General features: G+C 29.0%; 2 protein-coding genes and 1 long non-coding RNA gene across 7 annotated transcripts; 2 read left to right on the forward strand and 1 right to left on the reverse strand.

Annotated features, from left to right (window-relative positions):
- The first annotated feature begins 732 nt into the window (after positions 1 to 732).
- Positions 733 to 3948, forward strand: LOC136092373 (uncharacterized). Its single transcript, XM_065820480.1, has 3 exons — positions 733 to 2353; positions 2425 to 2562; positions 3707 to 3948. Exons 1-3 carry the CDS (start codon positions 902 to 904, stop codon positions 3911 to 3913), a joined length of 1797 nt encoding a protein of 598 aa, XP_065676552.1. The 5' UTR covers positions 733 to 901; the 3' UTR covers positions 3914 to 3948.
- Positions 3949 to 8263: 4315 nt separating this feature from the next.
- Positions 8264 to 14648, forward strand: LOC136091520 (uncharacterized). 5 transcript variants are annotated; one of them, XM_065819167.1, is made up of 7 exons: positions 8264 to 8420; positions 11448 to 11541; positions 11687 to 12109; positions 12403 to 12554; positions 12658 to 12911; positions 13132 to 13291; positions 13610 to 14648. In XM_065819167.1, exons 5-7 carry the CDS (start codon positions 12708 to 12710, stop codon positions 13768 to 13770), a joined length of 525 nt encoding a protein of 174 aa, XP_065675239.1. In that variant the 5' UTR covers positions 8264 to 8420; positions 11448 to 11541; positions 11687 to 12109; positions 12403 to 12554; positions 12658 to 12707; the 3' UTR covers positions 13771 to 14648. The 5 variants fall into 5 exon arrangements, 2 of the variants coding, with proteins under 2 accessions (XP_065675239.1, XP_065675238.1); XR_010644047.1 differs by lacking the exon at positions 8264 to 8420 and having other exon boundaries at positions 8444 to 11541; positions 11687 to 11803; positions 11916 to 12109; XR_010644048.1 differs by lacking the exon at positions 8264 to 8420 and adding an exon at positions 8458 to 11253.
- A 4861-nt stretch (positions 14649 to 19509) lies between these two features.
- On the reverse strand, positions 19510 to 20086 carry LOC136092177 (uncharacterized). Its single transcript, XR_010644255.1, has 2 exons — positions 19837 to 20086; positions 19510 to 19741 (listed from the first exon to the last, which is right to left on the reverse strand). It is a non-coding gene; the product is annotated as an uncharacterized LOC136092177 (long non-coding RNA).
- Between the last annotated feature and the right edge of the window lie 800 nt (positions 20087 to 20886).

Raw genomic sequence — 20886 nt, forward strand, 5'->3', positions numbered from 1 at the left:
TAACTGGAATATACCATTTGAACATCTAAGTATAGATTTTTAGAAAAAAATTTATTCCAAAAAATTAAAATCATATGTTTTCTGGCATTTTTTTGGTACATGTAAAAATCGTTATTTTGTTGTTTAAGTCATGTCAAGTCCCAACACATTTCCAAGTCCCAACACATTTGCACAAGTTAGAATCATTTCACAATCCTTAAAATTTTAAAAACGTATGCAGAATATAATAATGGGTTGACTCGTATTTTATGTAAAATACGAGTCAACCCATTTAAAATAAAATTAAAAAGCGCAACTTTTTAATTGCTTAATAAATTGCGTAATAAAAAGTAATTAAGAAGTTCTTTTGTTTTTGGAATATTTTTAAACAAAAGAGTTTGCATAATTTTTAACTTAGAAGTTTTCAAAGAAATGGATTTTGAACATATTTTAACAATTGTTGCATAACTATGCAGTAATTATGCGCCTTTCTTTTAAATACGCAAAGTTGCGCTTTTAACTTTTTTAATTTACGTACATAAAATACGATGTTACCATAATATGCCTTCCGGATTGTAGCAATATTCAAATTGAAAAATATATGTAATCTTTTCTAAATATATATTCAATCATTTTCAAATATATATTCAATCTTTTTCAAATATATTCAATCTTTTTCAAATATATTCAATCTTTTTCAAATATATTCAATCTTTTTCAAATATATTCAATCTTTTTCAAATATATTCAATCTTTTTCAAATAAATTCAATCTTTTTCAAATATATATTCAATATTCCTGGGGAGAACGCGGCCAATCGGCTTTTGGTTGAACAAAACATTGTCAACATTTAAAAATACTTTAATAATATTATTTATAGAAAAAGCGTGTAGTTATAAAAAGCAGTTATACTTATACCGATATGGATAGTTATAGCAAAGTTGCATCTTTGTTAGAGGAAGCTTCTATTCTTCTTCGCACAAATCAAAGCACAAATATCAGCAGGCCACAATCGGAACTCACAATAACCTCCACATTACAAAGAGCTAGAGGAATGCTTAATGAAAGTGGTTCATCGGGTATTTTTAGGCGCCTTAATAGAAACGATAGATTAAGGTCGTCAGCACCATACAGTAGCAATATAGGCAACCACATAGGCAATCAAAATAAATCAAAGAAAATGACAAAAACATTAGAATTTGCACTAATTTCATCTACAGAAAATGATGAAGAACAATTCCTAAAATGGGATTCTGTAATTGCAAATGGAATTTTGATTATCAATGAATTCGATAGTGAACAAATAATAAGAGAGAAAATAAAGGAGTTGTTGCATGAAAAATTTCCTTTGCTGGGTTCAGATGAATTTGATTTTGTTAAAGTATCACGAAAAAAAATATCAAAGTTAAATAAATGCTCAAATATTGATTACTCATATGATGTTGTAAAAAAACTAGCTGGACAAGGGCTTTTATATTTACAGCTAAAAGAACGATGCAATGATCATCAAATGATCATTCCAACGGAAGTTATTGAAATTCCATCAGCTTCATTTGTATCAAAAAGTTCACAACTAATAGATCAAGAAGATGTTAATGAAGTTGATATACAGGAAATAAAAGAACTTACATCAGCTTCATTTGTAGCAAAAGGTTCAGTTGATAAAAATATATATATTGAAATTGATTTTGAAAACCAAAAAATTAAGGAAATTAAAGAAAATAATCTTCAGGATCCAATAGAAATTTTAAAGTTTCTTCAAAAAACAATGATCAAGGGCAGAGTTCAAGATATAGAAAACATTGATGAAAACACGGATAAAGATTCTGAGACAAACTTTATTTGTATCGATCGACAAAATATTTTAATGTCAACATTTGCTGAATTAGAATCCGTTGAAAATTTTTTAATTACATTTGAAGTTGACTTTATGGGAGAACTAGCTAAGGATTATGGTGGTCCAAGGAGAGAGTGGATACGAGAACGCAATAGAATGATTAAAGAGAGATTATTTGATAGTGGTTTGAGAGAACTCTTTGCTGAGGAATATTACTTTGTAGGTTTGTTAATTGGTATTGCACTCTTTCAAGGAGGGCAGCTACCAACATATTTACCAGACAGCATCATTATTAAGATCACCGAAAATACAGCAGATATTTGTATATCTAATATACACAAAGGTTTAAACAAGTTTAATTTGATAAGGTTTTTCAAAGAGTTTCCACAATTACTTGAATTATTAAGACCTTCAAAAGTACAATTCACAGCAAAAATGCTTTTAAAATTATTGAAGCCAAAATTTTCATCAGAAGGGTCGACAGCTTTAGTTAAAGAAAAAGAGATTTATTCTATGTTTGTGAAATATGTCAAAGAGGTAAGTTTTTTTTAAATGTAAAACAGTGATCACTGTGATGTTTTAGATGTTACATATAATATATTATTTAGGTTGCCAGTGGTAGAAGAGAGTGTGTTTCATTGGCAAATATTCTTTCTTTCGTCACTGGAGCTTCAGAAGAGCCTCTACTTGGGTTTGCATTGCAACCATCTGTTGAATTTATTCCTACTATTGAAGCTGATGAAAAAGTAAAAGATCTATTATATTTAATAAAATAGTAGTATTTAACTGAAAGATTTTGCTCATACTCAAAATAAATATCGGAATAATTTATTTCATTCAAATTTAGTTTGTTATCGGAAACTAAATTATAATTTGAAAGACGTATATTATTAAAATATTATTTTTATAGTCTGTCAAGTCATGTTATCCAGCTACTGGTAATATGTAATCTAGTACAACCTGATTCATGTTAACATCAGGAAGGGCATTTAATTGTAAAGATGTTGCTTTAACTTTTCTATAATGGTTTTTAAGTGTCACTATGAAGTGGTTTGGATGGTTCTTCATAGTTTATGGTTTTTAGATTTCTTCATAATACAAAACTTGCAAAATTAAAAAACGTAAAAAAGGGCAACTTTGGCCCTGCATGTTTCTGCATGACTTTGTTTCACAATATATATTTTGTTTTAAAATGTTTATATTCTCTACCATAACAGTGTTCCCACAGTCCTGCAATGTCCGGGACTAGTATCCTAGAAAGTCCTGGGATTTTTCTTTTTTTTTCTCAAAAATCCTGGAAAAGCCCTGGAATTTTTAAAGTGTAGGGGAAGTTCGTGTACCTAGGGCCACGTATTTTCAACGTCAAAGTTTAATGCTCCGCACTTGTCTAAAAATTGTAAAACTGATATGATCAAATGTATATACCAATTACTTTCTATTGATATAAGTATATTGACTTAAATAAAAAAGTTCCGCCATATAGAGGGGTTTGAAAAAAATTGGCCATAGGTACAGTGAGCTTTTTTTTAATTGTATCCAATTTAGTAGTAGACCAATTGTGGCCAATTTTTAATTGGCCACCAGCTATTGTACCTAGGATAATTTAGGTGCAAAGTGGGACAAAACCACCCTAGTTAACTTTAATTAGTGTGATTTCTATAATAAGCTAAAAACATAAACAAGAATAATTTGCAAGATCTTGAAATTTTTTTAATAAATATGCAAAAATGTGTATAAAAAAACTCCATGCTTGGATTTATGATGTAATTTTTCAAAAAATATTTGAAGGTTATTTTCATAAAAAATTGTTTTTTTAAATAAAAATAATAAAACTAGACATTCTTAAGTGTTGCAAGTTATAATAATATTTTTATTTTTGTTCATTTATAGGATCAGAAGACACATAAAGCATATATGTCTATACCAACTGCACATACTTGCTCTAATTGTTTAGTTTTCCGCGTGGTTCGCTTTTATGCAAGCTTACAGCTAATAACGACCTTTTTGATGTTTATGACATGGCATTTACTAATAACTTTTTCGGAACAATATGATTTTGCAATATGTTTGATGATATTTTTACATGTTCATATATGAAGTCTTACCAAGTAATATATAATATTTGAGAGAAACGCTAATCTTTTTTTTCCAAGTCTCTGGTTTACCCTCTAAAAATATTAAGAGACCGTCTAGAACGAATGCAAAAATTTAAAAAGTAACCCTATTATGGATAATTTCCATTTAGTAGCAAATGAATATGTTGCTTGATTTGAATATAGGCTCAAAACGAATTACATGGAAGTAAAAAAATATAGTACTTTCGAGTCCTTAATAAACAATCCCCCCCCCCCCCCCATTTCCACTGTGCCGTTTATTCCCACCCCACTTGTATTCTGGACTCGAGAGTATAGATACAAAGGATTCTATTCAGTAGAAACTATTCTGTACACATTAACAAGCAGCTAATACAAAATAAAATAGAACAAGAAGTTAAATTCATCTGAAATTATAAATAAAATTCAAGTTTTTCCACCACAAGTGCTAAGGCTTCTATGTAAATGTCGATTGCCATTTCAGTGGATTCTTTAGACATATCTATTGAATTTCTGACGAATGCTTCAATATCAATTCTATTCGGAATACTAACTGAGTTAACAACAACATTGTTTAAATCGTGAGATAAAGGGCCGTCAACATCTACTCCATAGATATTAAAATCATTTATATCATTTTCAGTTTCATCTCTTGACATAGGATTGTCAATATTTATCATTCCCATAGTCCATATTTGATTGGTCCAATTTTCTTCTGTAGATAAACGATGGTCGTTGTACATAAGTTTAAACTCTTTCAAGGAAAGATTTATTCTTTCTAAATAAACTATATGCAGTGTGAACATGTGAATTGGATTTTCAATATCTAAAATGCCGCTCTGTTCCATAGCATAAAAAGTGTAATAAAAAGGTAACACGACGCATCGAAACACATCTCTCCATAACCTCTCTATTCTTTGATTTCTTGTGGAAGATCCAGCTAAAAAAACTCCCTCTGCCATGACCTCTTCTTGCAATCATTTCATCACATATAAGAACATTTTCTACCCCATTTTCTACTCTTATTCTTGAAGGCGTTGAAAACTCGCTTGTCGCAAAAAAGATTTAACACCGTTTCTGCTAAATTATTTGTATTGGCTTCCAAAAACATTACTTTCCTTGATTTACCATCAATGCACCCATGTATTACGAATTTCCAACGAATTAGAAAGTGATGTCCATCTATATGCCATAAAGAATTTGGCCATGGTACATAATAAGATCGCCTTCTAACCAATGCTCCCCATCGCAATGCAGTATTCCTATGATCCACTCTGTTTAAACTAGAGCGGATTCTTTTTCTTTGTATATGGTAACCTTTTGATCTAAAATAACCAGATAATAATGGTTCCACTGTTGCTACACCGTGACGAGATATGTATTCAGCTATAATTCTGTCTATTTCGTGGTCATTGATGTTGCTAAAACGACCTGTTTTGTTTAAATTAAGTTCATTTACTCTGCGATGAACTGTCCAACGTGAAACACCTAAAACCTTCGATGCAACATTCCAAGAAAAACCCAAACACTTAAATTCTTTTAGAACAATTTTTGGAATTTCGTACTTTGGCCTTCCAGGGGTTTTACTATATAACACATTAATATTGATACTGCAGTATTTTGAAGATTTTTCATGATAATAAAGGGAAAGCATTTTCCGAATCTCCAAAAATATATATAATATACTTTCTATTCTTTCTTTGTTGTTTAAATCACCAATAAACTTTTCATTAAAACTGTTCAATACTGGAATAAGTTGATCGATTAAATCAATATGCTGTAATAATAACGGCAAATAATCACCACAAGTGGTTTTTCCAATAAAAGATTCAACTTCATCTAGAAAAAATATTAAATTTTTATATAGATCTGCACCCATGTCTTTTTCAATAATTTCGGTCGCCATTGTTTTTGTTTGTGTTTAATTTTTTTGTTTGCCATTAATTGTAGTTATTATCCTTCTATTTACGCGCGTAAATTGCTTTATCCCAGGAATATTGAATATATTTGAAAAAGATTGAATATATTTGAAAAAGATTGAATATACTTGAAAAAGATTGAATATATATTTGAAAAAGATTGAATATATTTGAAAAAGATTGAATATATATTTGAAAAAGATTGAATATATTTGAAAAAGATTGAATATATATTTAGAAAATATTGCATATATTTTTCAATTTGAATATTGCTACAATCCGGCAATTGTAGCAATATTCAAATTGCTACAATTGCCGGATTGTAGCAATTTGAATATTTCAACTTTTTTATTAAAATATTAAAAAGAAGTTGAAAAATTCTTTTCTACTTCTTTTTAATATTTTAATAAAAAAGTTAAAAATATTACTAAAAAACAGCATTGCACATAGCAAAGCAAATGACCTTGCATATTTCCTGACAATTCTCTTCTAAATACTGGCATACTTTCTCTCAGTAACTGTATTATAATTCACAAAATACTTTTAAAATAAAGTAAAATGGTATAAAGTACCATTTTACTTAATAAAAGATGAAGCATTTTTGGGTAATTTTTGTCTAAGTTAATTAATAATATTTTGTTATGGTTAATAAAAAGTCTCTTTTTTTTTACCTACCGTAAAATGGGGTGAATAGAGAGACAGTGAGGTATGTAGGAACACGCACTAGAAAGGCTTTTTGATCGAATACTAAGTAAAATAGACAGTTAATAGACAAATAATCTTTTTTTTAACTATTTCCTTTCCTATTTTTACTGTTACATTACTGACTTCAGTAAATTGTGTTAAAAATAAGCCCTAAACTGTAAAAAAAAATATTGGAACAAATATTTTCAAAGAAAATTCGATAAAACTGTGAGAAATTACAGTACATTAATCTAACGTTAACTAACTAATTTTAATTGATTTCAATTTTCGAGGAAAAATATCCAATATTGGGACAATGTAGGTTAATGTCGATTTTGCCTAGAACTTAAAAAGAACCGGATAATCTTGGCTGATTTGATCAAGTTTTGTACTTGGAAGAATGTTTTTTGAACTTTTCTGCATCCTAAAAAATACGGGGATGTATCTCGCTCTGCTTTTCCTTAAGTTAAGGACAAATCACTATTTAGCTATTCTCAAATAATAACATGTACAAATCAATCAACTTTTCAGGGTAGAGATTTGATATAGCTGTAAAAAATGGTCACAATTTTCATTTATTAGTACCGTAAACAGTGGTACCCGTACCAACTTTTTTTAGCATTATTTAAAAATGTTTTGCACTTGAATTTTATTTTAGTCTCATTCCAGATAATAATGCCAACATATTGTAAATACGGAGCTCATTTTTCTGCTTTTACAATTTAACATGTATGACGATTTTTTATTTTTACTTTGTGTTCATTTGGTGCCACTAAGCCACGTTTATGTTTTACGTCATACAATGTACGTCATGTTATGCTAAGTTATACTAAAAATCTGCAGTTTCGGTGCTCAGAACTTCACCTTTTAATAAAATCTTTTATAATAATTTTTAATAGTCAATGAAGATTTTATTTGATTGAATGTTTCCAGTGCACTTTAGGTACACACACACATCTTTTAAAAGCGCTAACAGTTTCCATTTTATACCCTTATATACTAATATTTGAATTGAAGACCATTGTAAGTGACTAGAGAACTTATTTAATAAAAGAGTTTATCACTAGTGCCGTGTTTTTCAAGCTTAAATATTAAAAATACTTTATCAAAATTTTGCATATTTAGGTAATATAGTCAGTCAATGTTTTATTTGACTTTGTAAACGTTAAAAAATATATCGTCTCCAATAGATTTTTAATTCACTTAATTTGTTGCTAACCAATCCTTGTTGATGAACCAAAAAAAGTCTGCAAGCAGATTTGTGAACACTAAAAAAGATGACGAAAAGTTTGCTGAAGCCAAAGCACAGAGAGTTCCTATATGTCCCAAGTACGTCTATAAGTTCGTCTTGATATTTATTTAGAAACTGGTTGTTTAAAATATTACTAATATATATATATATATATATATATATATATATATATATATATATATATATATATATATATATATATATAAATATATATATATATATATATATATATATATATATATATATATATATATATATATATATATATATATATATATATATATATATATATCCCGGCCAGCATGCCCAGATGGGTTGTATCCCGGGATTGCGTGGGCATCCGGGCATGGGCTTGATGTGGGCTTGTCATACGATTTTATATGGGTCCCATATGGGCAAATTATTAAAATTACGAAACTCATTATTTACTATTATTATTATATAATTTTCGTATTCCGTCATTTATTTGTATTGGAATATAATAAGATAGCATTTAAAACTTGTTTTAATTTCGAGTGTTCAGTTCATCGAAGGCAGCTAGATTATGAATTTGTATATTATGCATCGGAAATTTGTTAATTGCGCCAATTTGCAACGCTATAGTTATAGTGAAATATTAATTATCAAATTATTTTGAAAAAAACAGCGAACATTTAGTAAGTACTAATGTTTTGTTTTGAAAATAGTATATTTACTATACATATGTTTTATAAGAAACTGATCAATTTGTTTTAAACGTGATTGCTTGTATAGTATATTATTTTACGATAAAAGGACAGAAAATAACTTACTAGTACTTGTACTGATGTAATTATTAATTTTATTGGTTAGTGGTTAGTAATATAATGCATTAAGTTAATTATCCGGTATCTTTAAATAATTTCAATTTAAGCTTTCAACAATTTTCCGAGATGCCATCGACCATAAAATATGTTGGTTAAGTTGTCATAAAATTTTTAATAATATATTTTATTTGTGAATTCACATTTTACTGCGATAAATTTTTTATTATCTAAGTTAAATATTTATAGAATATGGCCAAAAATTTTGAATGTTGTCAAAGAACAAAAAGGAGGCGAGTAAGAAGGGCAGTGGATGAGTTACTAAAGAGTGTGAATGAATGTAATGAAGAGCCCGACATTAACAATGACTTAGGTCTGTATTATGAATCAGTTAATAATATAATGACCAGTGGAGATGTAGAAATACGTTCTTGCATATTGGATGAAAATGAAATTGATGAAAATTCCAAAAAGATAGATAATAATCTTTCAGATGTATCATTGCAATACGATGTTGAAAGTAAAAGCCAATTATTTAATAGTGAAGCAAGTACGTATGATCTTACTGATGGAAAATATAGCGACAATGAATCCAATTTCAGTGAATATTCTGACAAGTTTGTAGGCAGTAGCGATGATGAAGAGAATGTTTGTAAATGTGATATTCGTGATCAGCTAGCTACGTGGGTAGTTACACATAACATTTCTACTACTGCAGTTACAGCTCTATTGCATATTCTATTAGTGGCAGGTTTAAATGTTCCTAAAGATGAACACACTTTGATGAAACACCTAAGAAGGTTTCTAATATCATCGCCAGAGCTGGTGGATCATACTATTATGTTGGAGTAAAAACTGCCTTATTGAGTGCATTATCGCAATTAAATGAATCGACATTATCAGACATTTCTGCACTATCTTTAAATATAAATGTTGACGGCATTCCACTCTTTCATAGTTCAAATACGCAACTTTGGCCAATACTCGGATATGTAAATGAATTACCTAAAAAACAAGTTTTTATTATTGGACTTTATACAGGCAAGACAAAGCCAACATCAGTAGAGGAATATTTAAATGATTTTATTTTAGAAATGAAGTCTCTGTCGGAAGGTTTAGAATACTGTGGAAAACGATATGACATATTTATAAATGCAATAATTTGTGACGCCCCAGCTAGAGCTTTTATTAAATGTATAAAAGGACATTGCGGTTACAATGGCTGTGAACGCTGTATACAAGAAGGGGTCCATTTGAAATATAGAATGACGTTTCCCAATACAAATTCAACACTACGTACTGATGCGGACTTTATCATGCAAAAAGATAAAGATCACCATATCACACTTTCACCGTTAACTGAATTGCCAGTAGGACTTGTTACACAATGTACTCTTGGTTACATGCACCTTGTATGCTTGGGAATAGTAAGGCGGGTCATATCTTTATGGATCAAGGGCGATTTAAAAAATAGATTGTCTGCTAACACAGTTAATAAAATATCTGAAAAACTTATATCACTTAAAAAATATTTTCCTAAAGAGTTTGCGAGACGTCCAAGATCACTGTATGAGTACCAACAATGGAAGGCAACAGAGTTGCGCCAATTTTTATTATATACTAGACCTACTATTTTATTTAAGTTGGTTTCTGATAATGTTTATCGTAATTTCTTACTGTTAAGCGTGTCTATGACATTTTTACTTAATCCAAAGTTGTATAATAAGTTTTGTGATTATGTTGAAAACCTGCTAATAACTTTTGTGAAAAACTTATAATATATATGGGGTCGCATGAAATTATATATGGGTCGCATGAACTTGTATATAATGTACATTCAATTATTCATGTAGTAAATGACTGTAGGAAGTATGGCAGTTTATATAATGTGGCAGCATTTCCTTTTGAAAATTGTTTAGGGCAATTGAAAAAACTGGTTAGACGCCCACAAAATCCTATTAGCCAAATACTTCGTCGATGTGCTGAAAAAAAAAGATGTTGTAAAATTGAAGAAAACAAGGAAATTTGTAAACATTTACATCAGCACTACTTAGGTCCATTGCCTGAAAATTTTCCACGAAATACTTACGAACAGTATGGCCAATATAAAGGAGCTAGTTTGTTTATTACGGTTTCACCTGGAAATAATTGTTTTATAATTCATGAAGACATTGTTCTTGTGCGAAATATATTGAAGTCATCAAATTATGATACAGTAATTGTATATGAAAACTTTTTGGAAGCTGTCCCCTTTTTTACATATCCTTTGTCGTCATCAAGTTTAGGAATTTATAAAGTGAGAAGATTATCAAAGAAACTAAGTTATATATCTATAAAGGATTTGAACCAAAACCATATTTTATTGCCATTTGAAGATGGCAATATTGCAGTACCATTGTTGCTCAGCAATTAATAGTTTTTAATATTAAGACAATTTTTGTTAATTAATAAACTTTGCAACAACATAATTGGTACAGCTGTGTGAATTGAACTAAACTTTTTTAGTAGGAAATGTTTGCAGTTGTTGAATTCATAACTTACGGAACAGTAGACATTATTCCAGTAGAATGGTTTACTTCTGCAGAAGAAGATGAGTGTTTCTGGCCCGACACTGAGGCAAAACATAAGGTTTCGAAGTTAGTGCAGACCAGTGCTAATCCCAATAAGAATTGGAATAAGTACAAAATTAGAACACTTGGAAAAGCAGGTTTACATAACTGAATGTAGTAATATTGTATATATAGTTTATTAATGAAATTTGTAATACAGAATAATTTTTCGTAGTGATACAAGTTTTTTGTACTTATTTATAAATTGCAGTTAAATTAATTATATGATAATATAAATATAAAATTTTATAGAAATGAAACGCATGTATGGTATACTTTACAATAATTTTAGTTACGTATTAGAGAGCAGTGGAAAAATGCAAAGTAGCTGAATATTCGTCTGATTTGCAGACAGATCGAGAAGAAGATGGTAAAAGACGTAAATGGTACATTTCTGCATTCATATTATATAAAAGAAATCTTGTGATGTATTTCACATAAAATTTACAATTTAACTAATTGAAGTAATATATTACAGAGCAAACAATGATAAATTCAGAGTCTAAACTAAATTGATTTACTTTTTTTAAGGTAAAGGTTAATGTAATTATATATTGCAATTCGCATGGTATCAAGACAGTCAGCATGTTTCAAGTGTCGTATAAATTATATATTAGAGCTATTATAAAATAACTGACGAAGCAAAAGGTTTGTTAACCGAATTAGTAAAACTATAGCAGAATTGATTTGATCACTAAACTAGCTTTGTATCAAGTTTCTGTACCGTCTCATTTTTTCACAAACACTTTGTACTTTTTAGAAAAATTATTGCACCGGCAGATGATACTAACAGTGATAGTGATACAAGTTCAAAAATGACATCAAAAAAACAGAAGAAATGTCATAAATTATCTGACCGGCAAACTGAATTTTTACCTCCAGCACCCCCCACTGAATTTAGTAAGACAATATCTGCTGCTGAATTATCCGTGCAGCCAGACCAAACCTCACAAGGTCAGTTTTGTTAATTAAATTTCTCATAACAAGAGTGTACATAAATTCTGCATTGTTGAAGTTACGGAATATTAATTAATGTATTGATGTAACATTTTACCTTGGCATAATTTGTAATTTTGAATGGCTAATCCAGACATTTATAATTTAATTATGCTATATATATATATATATATATATATATATATATATATATATATATATACACACATATTATTGAATATGCAAAAAAGATGTAATATGCTAACGAAAACAAGATAATGGCTTTTTTAACGACTACTTTTTAATTCAAGGTCATCCAAAAGGTAATATTTATAACCAAACTTTGATGTATTGTGAAGAATAGTTCATGCAGACCAAACATCACCACTACTATCAAACCAAACTACACCGGCAGGGCACCAAAAGAATATACTGACCCAGAAGCGTCAGAACATTGTTCAATGTTAGCATTTAAATTTTTGTTTTGTTTTTCCATTTAGCAGTGTATCTATATGTAAGACAAAATTTACGAATTCATTACTATTATGCTTTTTTTTCAAATATAGCAGCAAAATCGGCAACTACTGACTCCTTAATATTACGAATTTTAACGTCAATGGAGGAGATGAAGCAAACTCAAAAGGAAATTCAGGAGACTCAACACTTTCAGACCAACATGCTGCAAATATTGCTGCAACATTACAACAAGAGTGCAGATAAGACAGAGCTTCCCGATGATATAGTCTTTCCAATGCAATCAATGGATAACTTTCAAGAAATAGAAGAACGGCTGAAAAATAATGATTTTGCTAATGCATTAGTAAGTTAAGAAATTTTTTTTAAATATTTTTAAAAAAATGCTTGAAATTTTTTGCATTAAATCAATTCTGAATATAGTTAATATTAAAATTTGTCCATCCAATGTATTGAAAGGATGTTTTACAGTTATCGCTAGTTATGTAGATTTTGTTTATAATTAAAAATTTGTTGTTGTTTTTTTTACATAAAAATATTGCCCAATATATTTCATTTGTGCATAGATTGGCTGTTTGAGTGATTTGGGTGGGCGTGATATTTGGGAAACAACAAAAAGGATTATGAAATTCCTCATGGTAAAAAGCTTGGCTATCTTGTTTAACATGCAGGGAACTAAAGGCAAAAGATCGTTCAGCACATCAAAAATTTTCACCGTCATTTACAGTGAGTTGGGGTTTTGATACATCAATGTAGTTATACTTGCTTCTAACTGATGTTACATTCTTTAGCTTTGTTATTGAATTAAAATATCAGTTAAATGTCAGAATTTGAATACTTATTTTACACTTTAAATAAATAATAATTGCCAAAGTTAATATTCATATAATAAAATGAAAATATTACATTCATGTTCAACAACCAAATAATAAAAATAATAATTTATTTTTATTATTTGGTTGTTGAACATGAATGTAATATTTTCATTTTATTACTAATTTTTGCTGTTTACATTTTAATTATTTGTTTTATTATTAATGTTAGAAGCCATCAAGAAAAGTGCTTGCACAAGGGACTGTAACCGAAAAGATGTTGAACAACAAGTGGGAAAATGGTTGGGAGGTGCCAGAGACCGGGACGGTGGTCGCACAGAAAGAGATAAGAGAGAAAAACAAAAGAAAACAAATAGTGTTGATGCAGATTAGCACTTGATCTTACTACGTGCACATGCAGATATATACTATTGTTTCGTTTTATTGTTCAATGTTCATTATGAACAATTATTATGCTTTCTTTACGAGTAATAGATACAAATTGTATTGAGCATTAAAGTGACAGTCCAGCCAATTTTAAGTTGAGTGTCATTTTATTAGAATTGTGTCTATAAAATTATTTTGATTATCTGTTATTTGTTTTTTCTAAAGTTATATTTTTAAGGAACTACTTTGTTGAAAATTGCAAATTATAAATAAATCTGTAGCCAACGAGTGCACAACAATAGCTAGTATTCTAAGCCGTGATGTCAATAACACATGCAAAGACGAAAACAGACCAATGCATGTTGCATAGCAAAGCATTTACGCTGTCCTATACTTGATATTCTGGTTTAGTGACGTCACTAAACCAGAATATTAATTAGATTTTACGTTAGAAAAATACATTTTTTCACTTACGAGCAGTTAATAAACAAAAAATGAGTTTCCAATAATGCTTATTAAAGCGAACACTATAAAATAACATCAACTTGATATTGGCTGGACTGTTACTTTAAATATACAGTCTTATTTCATTATTTTTGGTGCTTCAATGTACTTGCTGCATTGTACATAATTATAGTTTTATCATGTTTTCAATAACTTTATAAAGTCATCGAGAAGTATCCACGATGCCATTATTGAGCTGTAAAATATTATATATAAGGGTATGTGTTTCATTCTGTAAATTTATAAACAAAGTCAATAGTACAACATTTTTTATGTACTCGTGTAATTAACAACTTTTGTTTTTAGAGTACTTGTTAGTTGTAATATTTCTGGATTTTATGCATAATCTAGCTGTAATATATTGTTATATATGATGCAAACTTGATTTAGTATATTGTGGTGCTAAATGCATTCGAGTTTTTTGAGTTTACTATTTGGTGAACAAATATTATGCTTTCTATTAAACTTGCAGTCTTATTTCATTATTTATGGTGCTTCGATGTATTTGCTGCATTGTACATAATTACAGTTTTATCTTGCTTTCAGTAACTTTGTAATGTCATCGAGAAGTATCCACGATGCCATTATTGAGTAATAAAAAACTTTAAAATATGTGTTTAATTAAAAGGGTCAAAATTTTTTTATGTACTCGTGTGATTAACCAGTTTTTTTTTTAGGATACATGTCATATTTCTGGATCTTCTGTATAATCTAGCTATAATATAATGTTTATATGAAGCAAACTTGGTTGAGTAAATGCATAAAAAAACTATTTAGTCAAATTACTTACTGTTTTCCCACTATAAATGCTTTATTTCAAAATGTAACAGTACAACACAAGTTTTGTTTCTGCAATTGTATTGCATATATATTGTTATAACATGCAGCTAACTTTAATGACTTGTTCTGCCTGTAAGCATTATGTATCACCTGGTATTACTAATATGATGCTTATTTTCCTATGGTGGCTATAGCTGTATACATACGTATATGCAATGTGATTTTGTTAAATAAACTTGTAACTTAATGACTATCACAATCTAATGTAATAGTTATAAAATTTTGATATATAATATGCTATATAAGCTATCCTAAATTCGTACAAAGTTTTCAAAAAACTATATAGGTCCCACTTGGGTTGCCCATCTGAGACCCGTGCGCAGTGTTTGGGGACGTCATATGGACCCTACTGGGGCAGCCCATATCGGGCCCATCTGTGCCCCGCAGACATGCTCGCATACTTTAGCTCCATTGAAGTAATGTTAGGGCATTTTTAAAAAAGCAGTTGTAATGGAGGAATAGAATTCGGTATTGTTGCGATGGAGAAAAGGGCATTATTTCTTTTCTTTTTTCTTTTCAAACTACATAATGACTTCAGAAATATTTTTCCACTGGTTTAATTTTAACTTGTTTTTTATGTGTGATTGATTTTAAGTTTTGCTTATAAAGTCAAGTTTGCATTTTAAGAGATTTAATAGGTGGCAGAGTTTTTTATTTCTAAATATTTTTTTAATGTTTTTCAGTGTATAAACGATTATAATTTAGAAAATGTTTTAGAGAAAATATTTTTAGAGAGTTTAGAGTGGTTAATACTCTTTTTACTTCTAGATATACAGCATTTTTAAGTTTAAATTCAATTTGATATATATTTTTGTAATACGTTCTTTAATAGTTTGATGAAGTCTTTTAGAGTTAGCTAATAAATAGTGTAAGTTTTGTCTGGAAAAGTAAGAGTATTGGGCTTCAATTTGGGCGATTCTAAGGAGGGGGAGGGGAAGTGGATGAGAGGAGTGTGTTGGAGTGTCATATCCTCCCCCCTCTCCAAAAAACGCGAATTTTAAGTTGTAGTCAGTTTTTTTAGGAATTAGTCGATTAATTAGGCATTTGACACATTTCAGTCGGGTAATTTTTAGTTTTGGGAAAAAAAAGCAGTCGGTGCTTTAAAGTATTTGCTCTCCCCCCCCCCCCCCCATCATTTTGTTTCTAGAATCGCCCCTGGTTTTGATTATATTTTTATCTCGTTCTTCAGTGTTTTTAGAAATTTGTTAAAAGCTTTTTAAATTTTCTTGATTTACTAAACCAAATAACTCCAAATGTTTTACACAAAATGCCTTCGCTTTAAACAGAGTGTTCCTGTTAGCATTAAACGACTACTTTTATTATTGTAAAAAATGTTTCTCATCCACGCATCCATGGTTGAAAAACATTTCAACATCCACGCGTGGTTGAAAAACATTTTTTACAATAATAAAAGTAGTTGTCTAATGCTAGCAGAAACACTCTGTTTAAAGCCAGAGCATTTTGTGATAAAAATTTCGAAGCGAAATTATTTAGTTTAGTAAATCAACAAAATTCAAAATAGCTTTTAACAAATTTCTAAAAACATTGATACCCTGATATACTGATACACTAATATTTCTAAAATACTGATACTTTCCCTTGATTTTATTATTAAATGTCCACCGTGGCCACGGTAGACATTTAATACAACCTCAATAAATTTTCTTTAAAGAATTAATTTTCAGAGAGTACTTAAAACTATTTTTATTTTTATTAAATAGGATCGATGCAGTAATATTAATAATCATTATACACACACACTAACACACACGCACACACACAAACATTTAAATAATTTATATATAATCGACGTATGTATGCACACACACACACATGACAAAAATAGGTTTTAAGTTTTAGGTCAGAGTTACCCAAATATTTTTATGGAACTTTTATCAGTGACTCTTCAGGATACTGAATCTAGAAGCTTAAAAATCAAAAGGTAGCCGTTTTTGGAAAAAAAGATTTCAAACTTTTGTCTATTATTTTATAAAAGGGGAGGGGTTGAGAGTTGTAAAGTTAAGGTTTTCCTTATAAAAAGTCAATATTAACACTTTCTAATGATGTTAAAGTTAATCCAGTATTGCATGCAATTAAATTTTGATCATCTTAAGATGTTAATTTTTAGTTATCTAAAATTCTCGAAGTTAGTTATCTCAAACATTAAAAAAGTTGTGATGGCCTTGAAATGGAGTAGAATTTTTTTTTGAAGAGAAAAAATGTCAAATTCTTTTAAAAAGACAATTCTTATTATCCATATTAACTCATATACCTTATTAACTATTCATGTTACAAAATGCAAATGTTAGAAAAAACTAAGATTTTTTTATACTGTTAGCTAACAATTAAAAAAAATATTTGTATCCAATGTTTTAAATTTATAAACATAAAACAAAATATCTGAATTTTTTAATCTATAAATTAGTACTGCTGAACAATTCAGCAATTCTTCTGCTTCTAAGAGAGTGCTTTGAGCTTGTTTGTGAAACATTGAATCGTTCGATTATTGGCTTCATTTTTGAATGAGCCGATTCAGATGCCTGTTCATTGTATCGTCTAAGAGAATGACCAGTAAGTTCAATAAATTGTTGCAAGTGAGCTGAGATTATATGTATTTTCCAGGTCACAGTAAGTTTCTTTCCTAGAAACTAATAAAATATTCTATAAGATAGATAATAATAATAGTATATTAATACAAAGCCAATTTAAAGCAAGTTTATTATATTTAACTGTACCTCTGAACAGTACTCTTGTGTGGCTTTGTAGGAACAAACAAAGTCAGTTATTAGTTGAAGATAACAAGGGTTAAGATAACTTCCGAAGGTTCCTTGAACTAATTTCTCAAATTTTCTCATTGGACATAGAAGTGGTAAGAGTTCAATTGGTAGCCTTAGTGGTCGCAGTTTTTAAGAATAATCCTTCATGTATTGCCTTCATATGTTCCCCCATGGTATCCTCTTCTAATACATCCAAGTGAGTTGACCCATTCTTTGTATTCAGGCCAATAAAAAATTATATAAGTTGATATATGATTTACAAATCCCATTAACATATGAAGCTCCGGCAAAGGAATTACTTCAAGAACTAGTTTTGACTTGTTTCTCTCCTTTATTAAGCATACATTCACCACATTCTATCAAAGTTTATTAATTTGATTACCAGTTTTGAAAAAAAAAAAAAAAATTTATTTAATAAAAAGATTTTTAAATTTTTAAATTAAATAATAATTAACATTTACACCTTATAATCTTTCATTTCAGAACTTCGATAACCAGCTTCCATGTACCTCTGATGCTATAGATCCAATGATAAAAATGTTTTTGTCAACCCACCAAAAAGTTCACATTCTCCTTCACACCAAGCACAAGCATACATACCGCCATGAGACTAAATTTTCTTATGTTTTTTGAAAAATCCTAATTAACTAATTAAAAGTTACATAATAAATTAATTTTAAATCAGAACTTAACATAAATTCCAAGAAGAATATTAATTATTTTCAAATTAGCTGCAAGAACATATTTACAATATTCTAGCTTTAAAAGATCTAATAAAATGGCTAAATTTTTGTGTGTCTCCTGCAAGTTTTCACAATATGCAAGAACTATGAAATGGTTAATTCCAGAGTATGTTCCATGAGAACTTTGATCTTCGCATCGTTCTTTTTCTGGATCAAAGAGGTTACAAATTACCTTAAGTGATCCACCTCCTACAAAATATTAATTTTAATTTAAAAAATATATATTATTAAGTTCTATATTATATATAAGTTGTATAATATTTCTTTATCTAATAATGTTTTTACCTGAATCAATTCCAATTCGTATTAATGTTTGGAAAGGGTTTTGCTTTCTGGAAGTCATTACAAAGTTAAGCAGCTCGGTTAATTGACAAACATAAACAAGGTCTCTTGACACATCGGTTGACAACTTTATTTTTTTTCTTCTGCAAAAATTGTCTTCACATCATAAAATTCAGATAGGAGTTTACTTTTTTTGCAGTTTTTTTTAAGATTCGCCTCAAATTGAATTCCACTTTTCCTTAAGGATTTCAGAAGGATGCGTGATTTGAAAGTCCAAGTCGAATAATCATTTTTTCAGTTTCTTCAAATTTGACTTTCCTAATAACTAATTGAGGAACACCAATAGTTATAGGTAATGGCAACCCAACTGAATAATAAAATACTTTAGATGATTTAATCAATTCGAAAACACTAATAAATCTAATAAACAAATTACCAGTATTTAGATGTGTCTGGATTCCATGCTTAAGTTTTTTTTAATAATCGATCTTAAAACATTTGAAGTGACTTTTTTCTGAACTTTTTTTGAAGCATTAAATAACTTAGCAGAAAGATTTGTATACACGTTCATTTCATTACATTGATGTCGAATTCCTCTCTTAATCGCACATAAGCAAACGTTACACATCCTATTCGAACTTACTAATTTCTTTGTTTTTTTCATATGTGGAAATCTGGATCTAGCTATTGAACAAACTGTGCATGTTTCACAATTTCTAGTGCTTACACATCTAGATAATTGGGAAGATTGCGATCGAGTTTTAACTGCATTTGGTATGTCTTTACTTTCTTTCAGTAAGTTTACATACTTTTTGTATGTTGGACAAATGCCTACATAAAGTAAATTAATTTTTAAATAATGATTATTTTCAGAAAGTATTTTTTAATAAAATAATTGCATTAGTTAATCATAATATGGAGTATACCTGTTGGATAACTGTACACAGATATTGAATATTCAGGTTTTACATACATTCTTATGTAAGCCTCTAATAACTTCGTGACTGGAATACATTTTAAGCATTTCTTCAAACAACAGCAACAAATAATTTTCTGATTCAATAAATGGTCTCGTTTTTCTTTGCTGTTTACTGTTTTGTTAGATAATATATTAGGCATTTTTTTAATAAAGTAATTTATGTTTAATATTAACAATAACGAAACAATAACTAGGGTTTGAAACATTCTATTGTTATATTAAACAAATAAATTACTATATAAAGTAAAGAATGCTTCCATCAACAATTCTATAGGAATATTAACATCTTAAGATGATCAAAATTTAATTGCATGCAATACTGGATTAACTTTAACATCATTAGAAAGTGTTAATATTGACTTTTTATAAGGAAAACCTTAACTTTACAACTCTCACCCCCTCCCCTTTTATAAAATAATATACAAAAGTTTGAAATCGTTTTTTTCAAAAACGGCTACCCTTTGATTTTTAAGCTTCTAGATTCAGTATCCTGAAAAGTCACTGATAAAAGTTCCATAAAAATATTTGGGGAACTCTGACCTAAAACTTAAAACCTATTTTTGTCATGTGTGCACACTACACCTATCACTATATAAATCAGTCAATGCAAATAGATTCTCTCTCCTACCCCACTTCCAAAACATAAACAAAAAAACTTTCTAATGCTTAAATTAATTATAAAAAGTTCATATGCTCAAACACTGCGCTCTAAATTATTTAATATTTTAAGCTTTTTTTTGTTTTAAAGATCAGGAAAAAAAATTGATAAATTCTTCACTTTTTGTTTTGCATCTTTTTGTTTATTTCTGTTTTTTTTTAGTTGGTTTGTTAGTTGGTTTTGATTTTTTCTTAGTTGGTTTTGATTTCAAAAAGTATATAGTTTCGGTTTTTTATGGTACCGAAACAAAAATGTTTTTAAGTAGTAAACACAACTAATTCTTGAATTTAAAGCTTTTTGTAATGCTTGACGTAATCATCCATTCAATTCACTTAAGAA

This window comes from Hydra vulgaris, chromosome 15, assembly GCF_038396675.1.
Source record: "Hydra vulgaris chromosome 15, alternate assembly HydraT2T_AEP".
Classification (NCBI taxonomy): Eukaryota; Metazoa; Cnidaria; class Hydrozoa; order Anthoathecata; family Hydridae; genus Hydra; species Hydra vulgaris.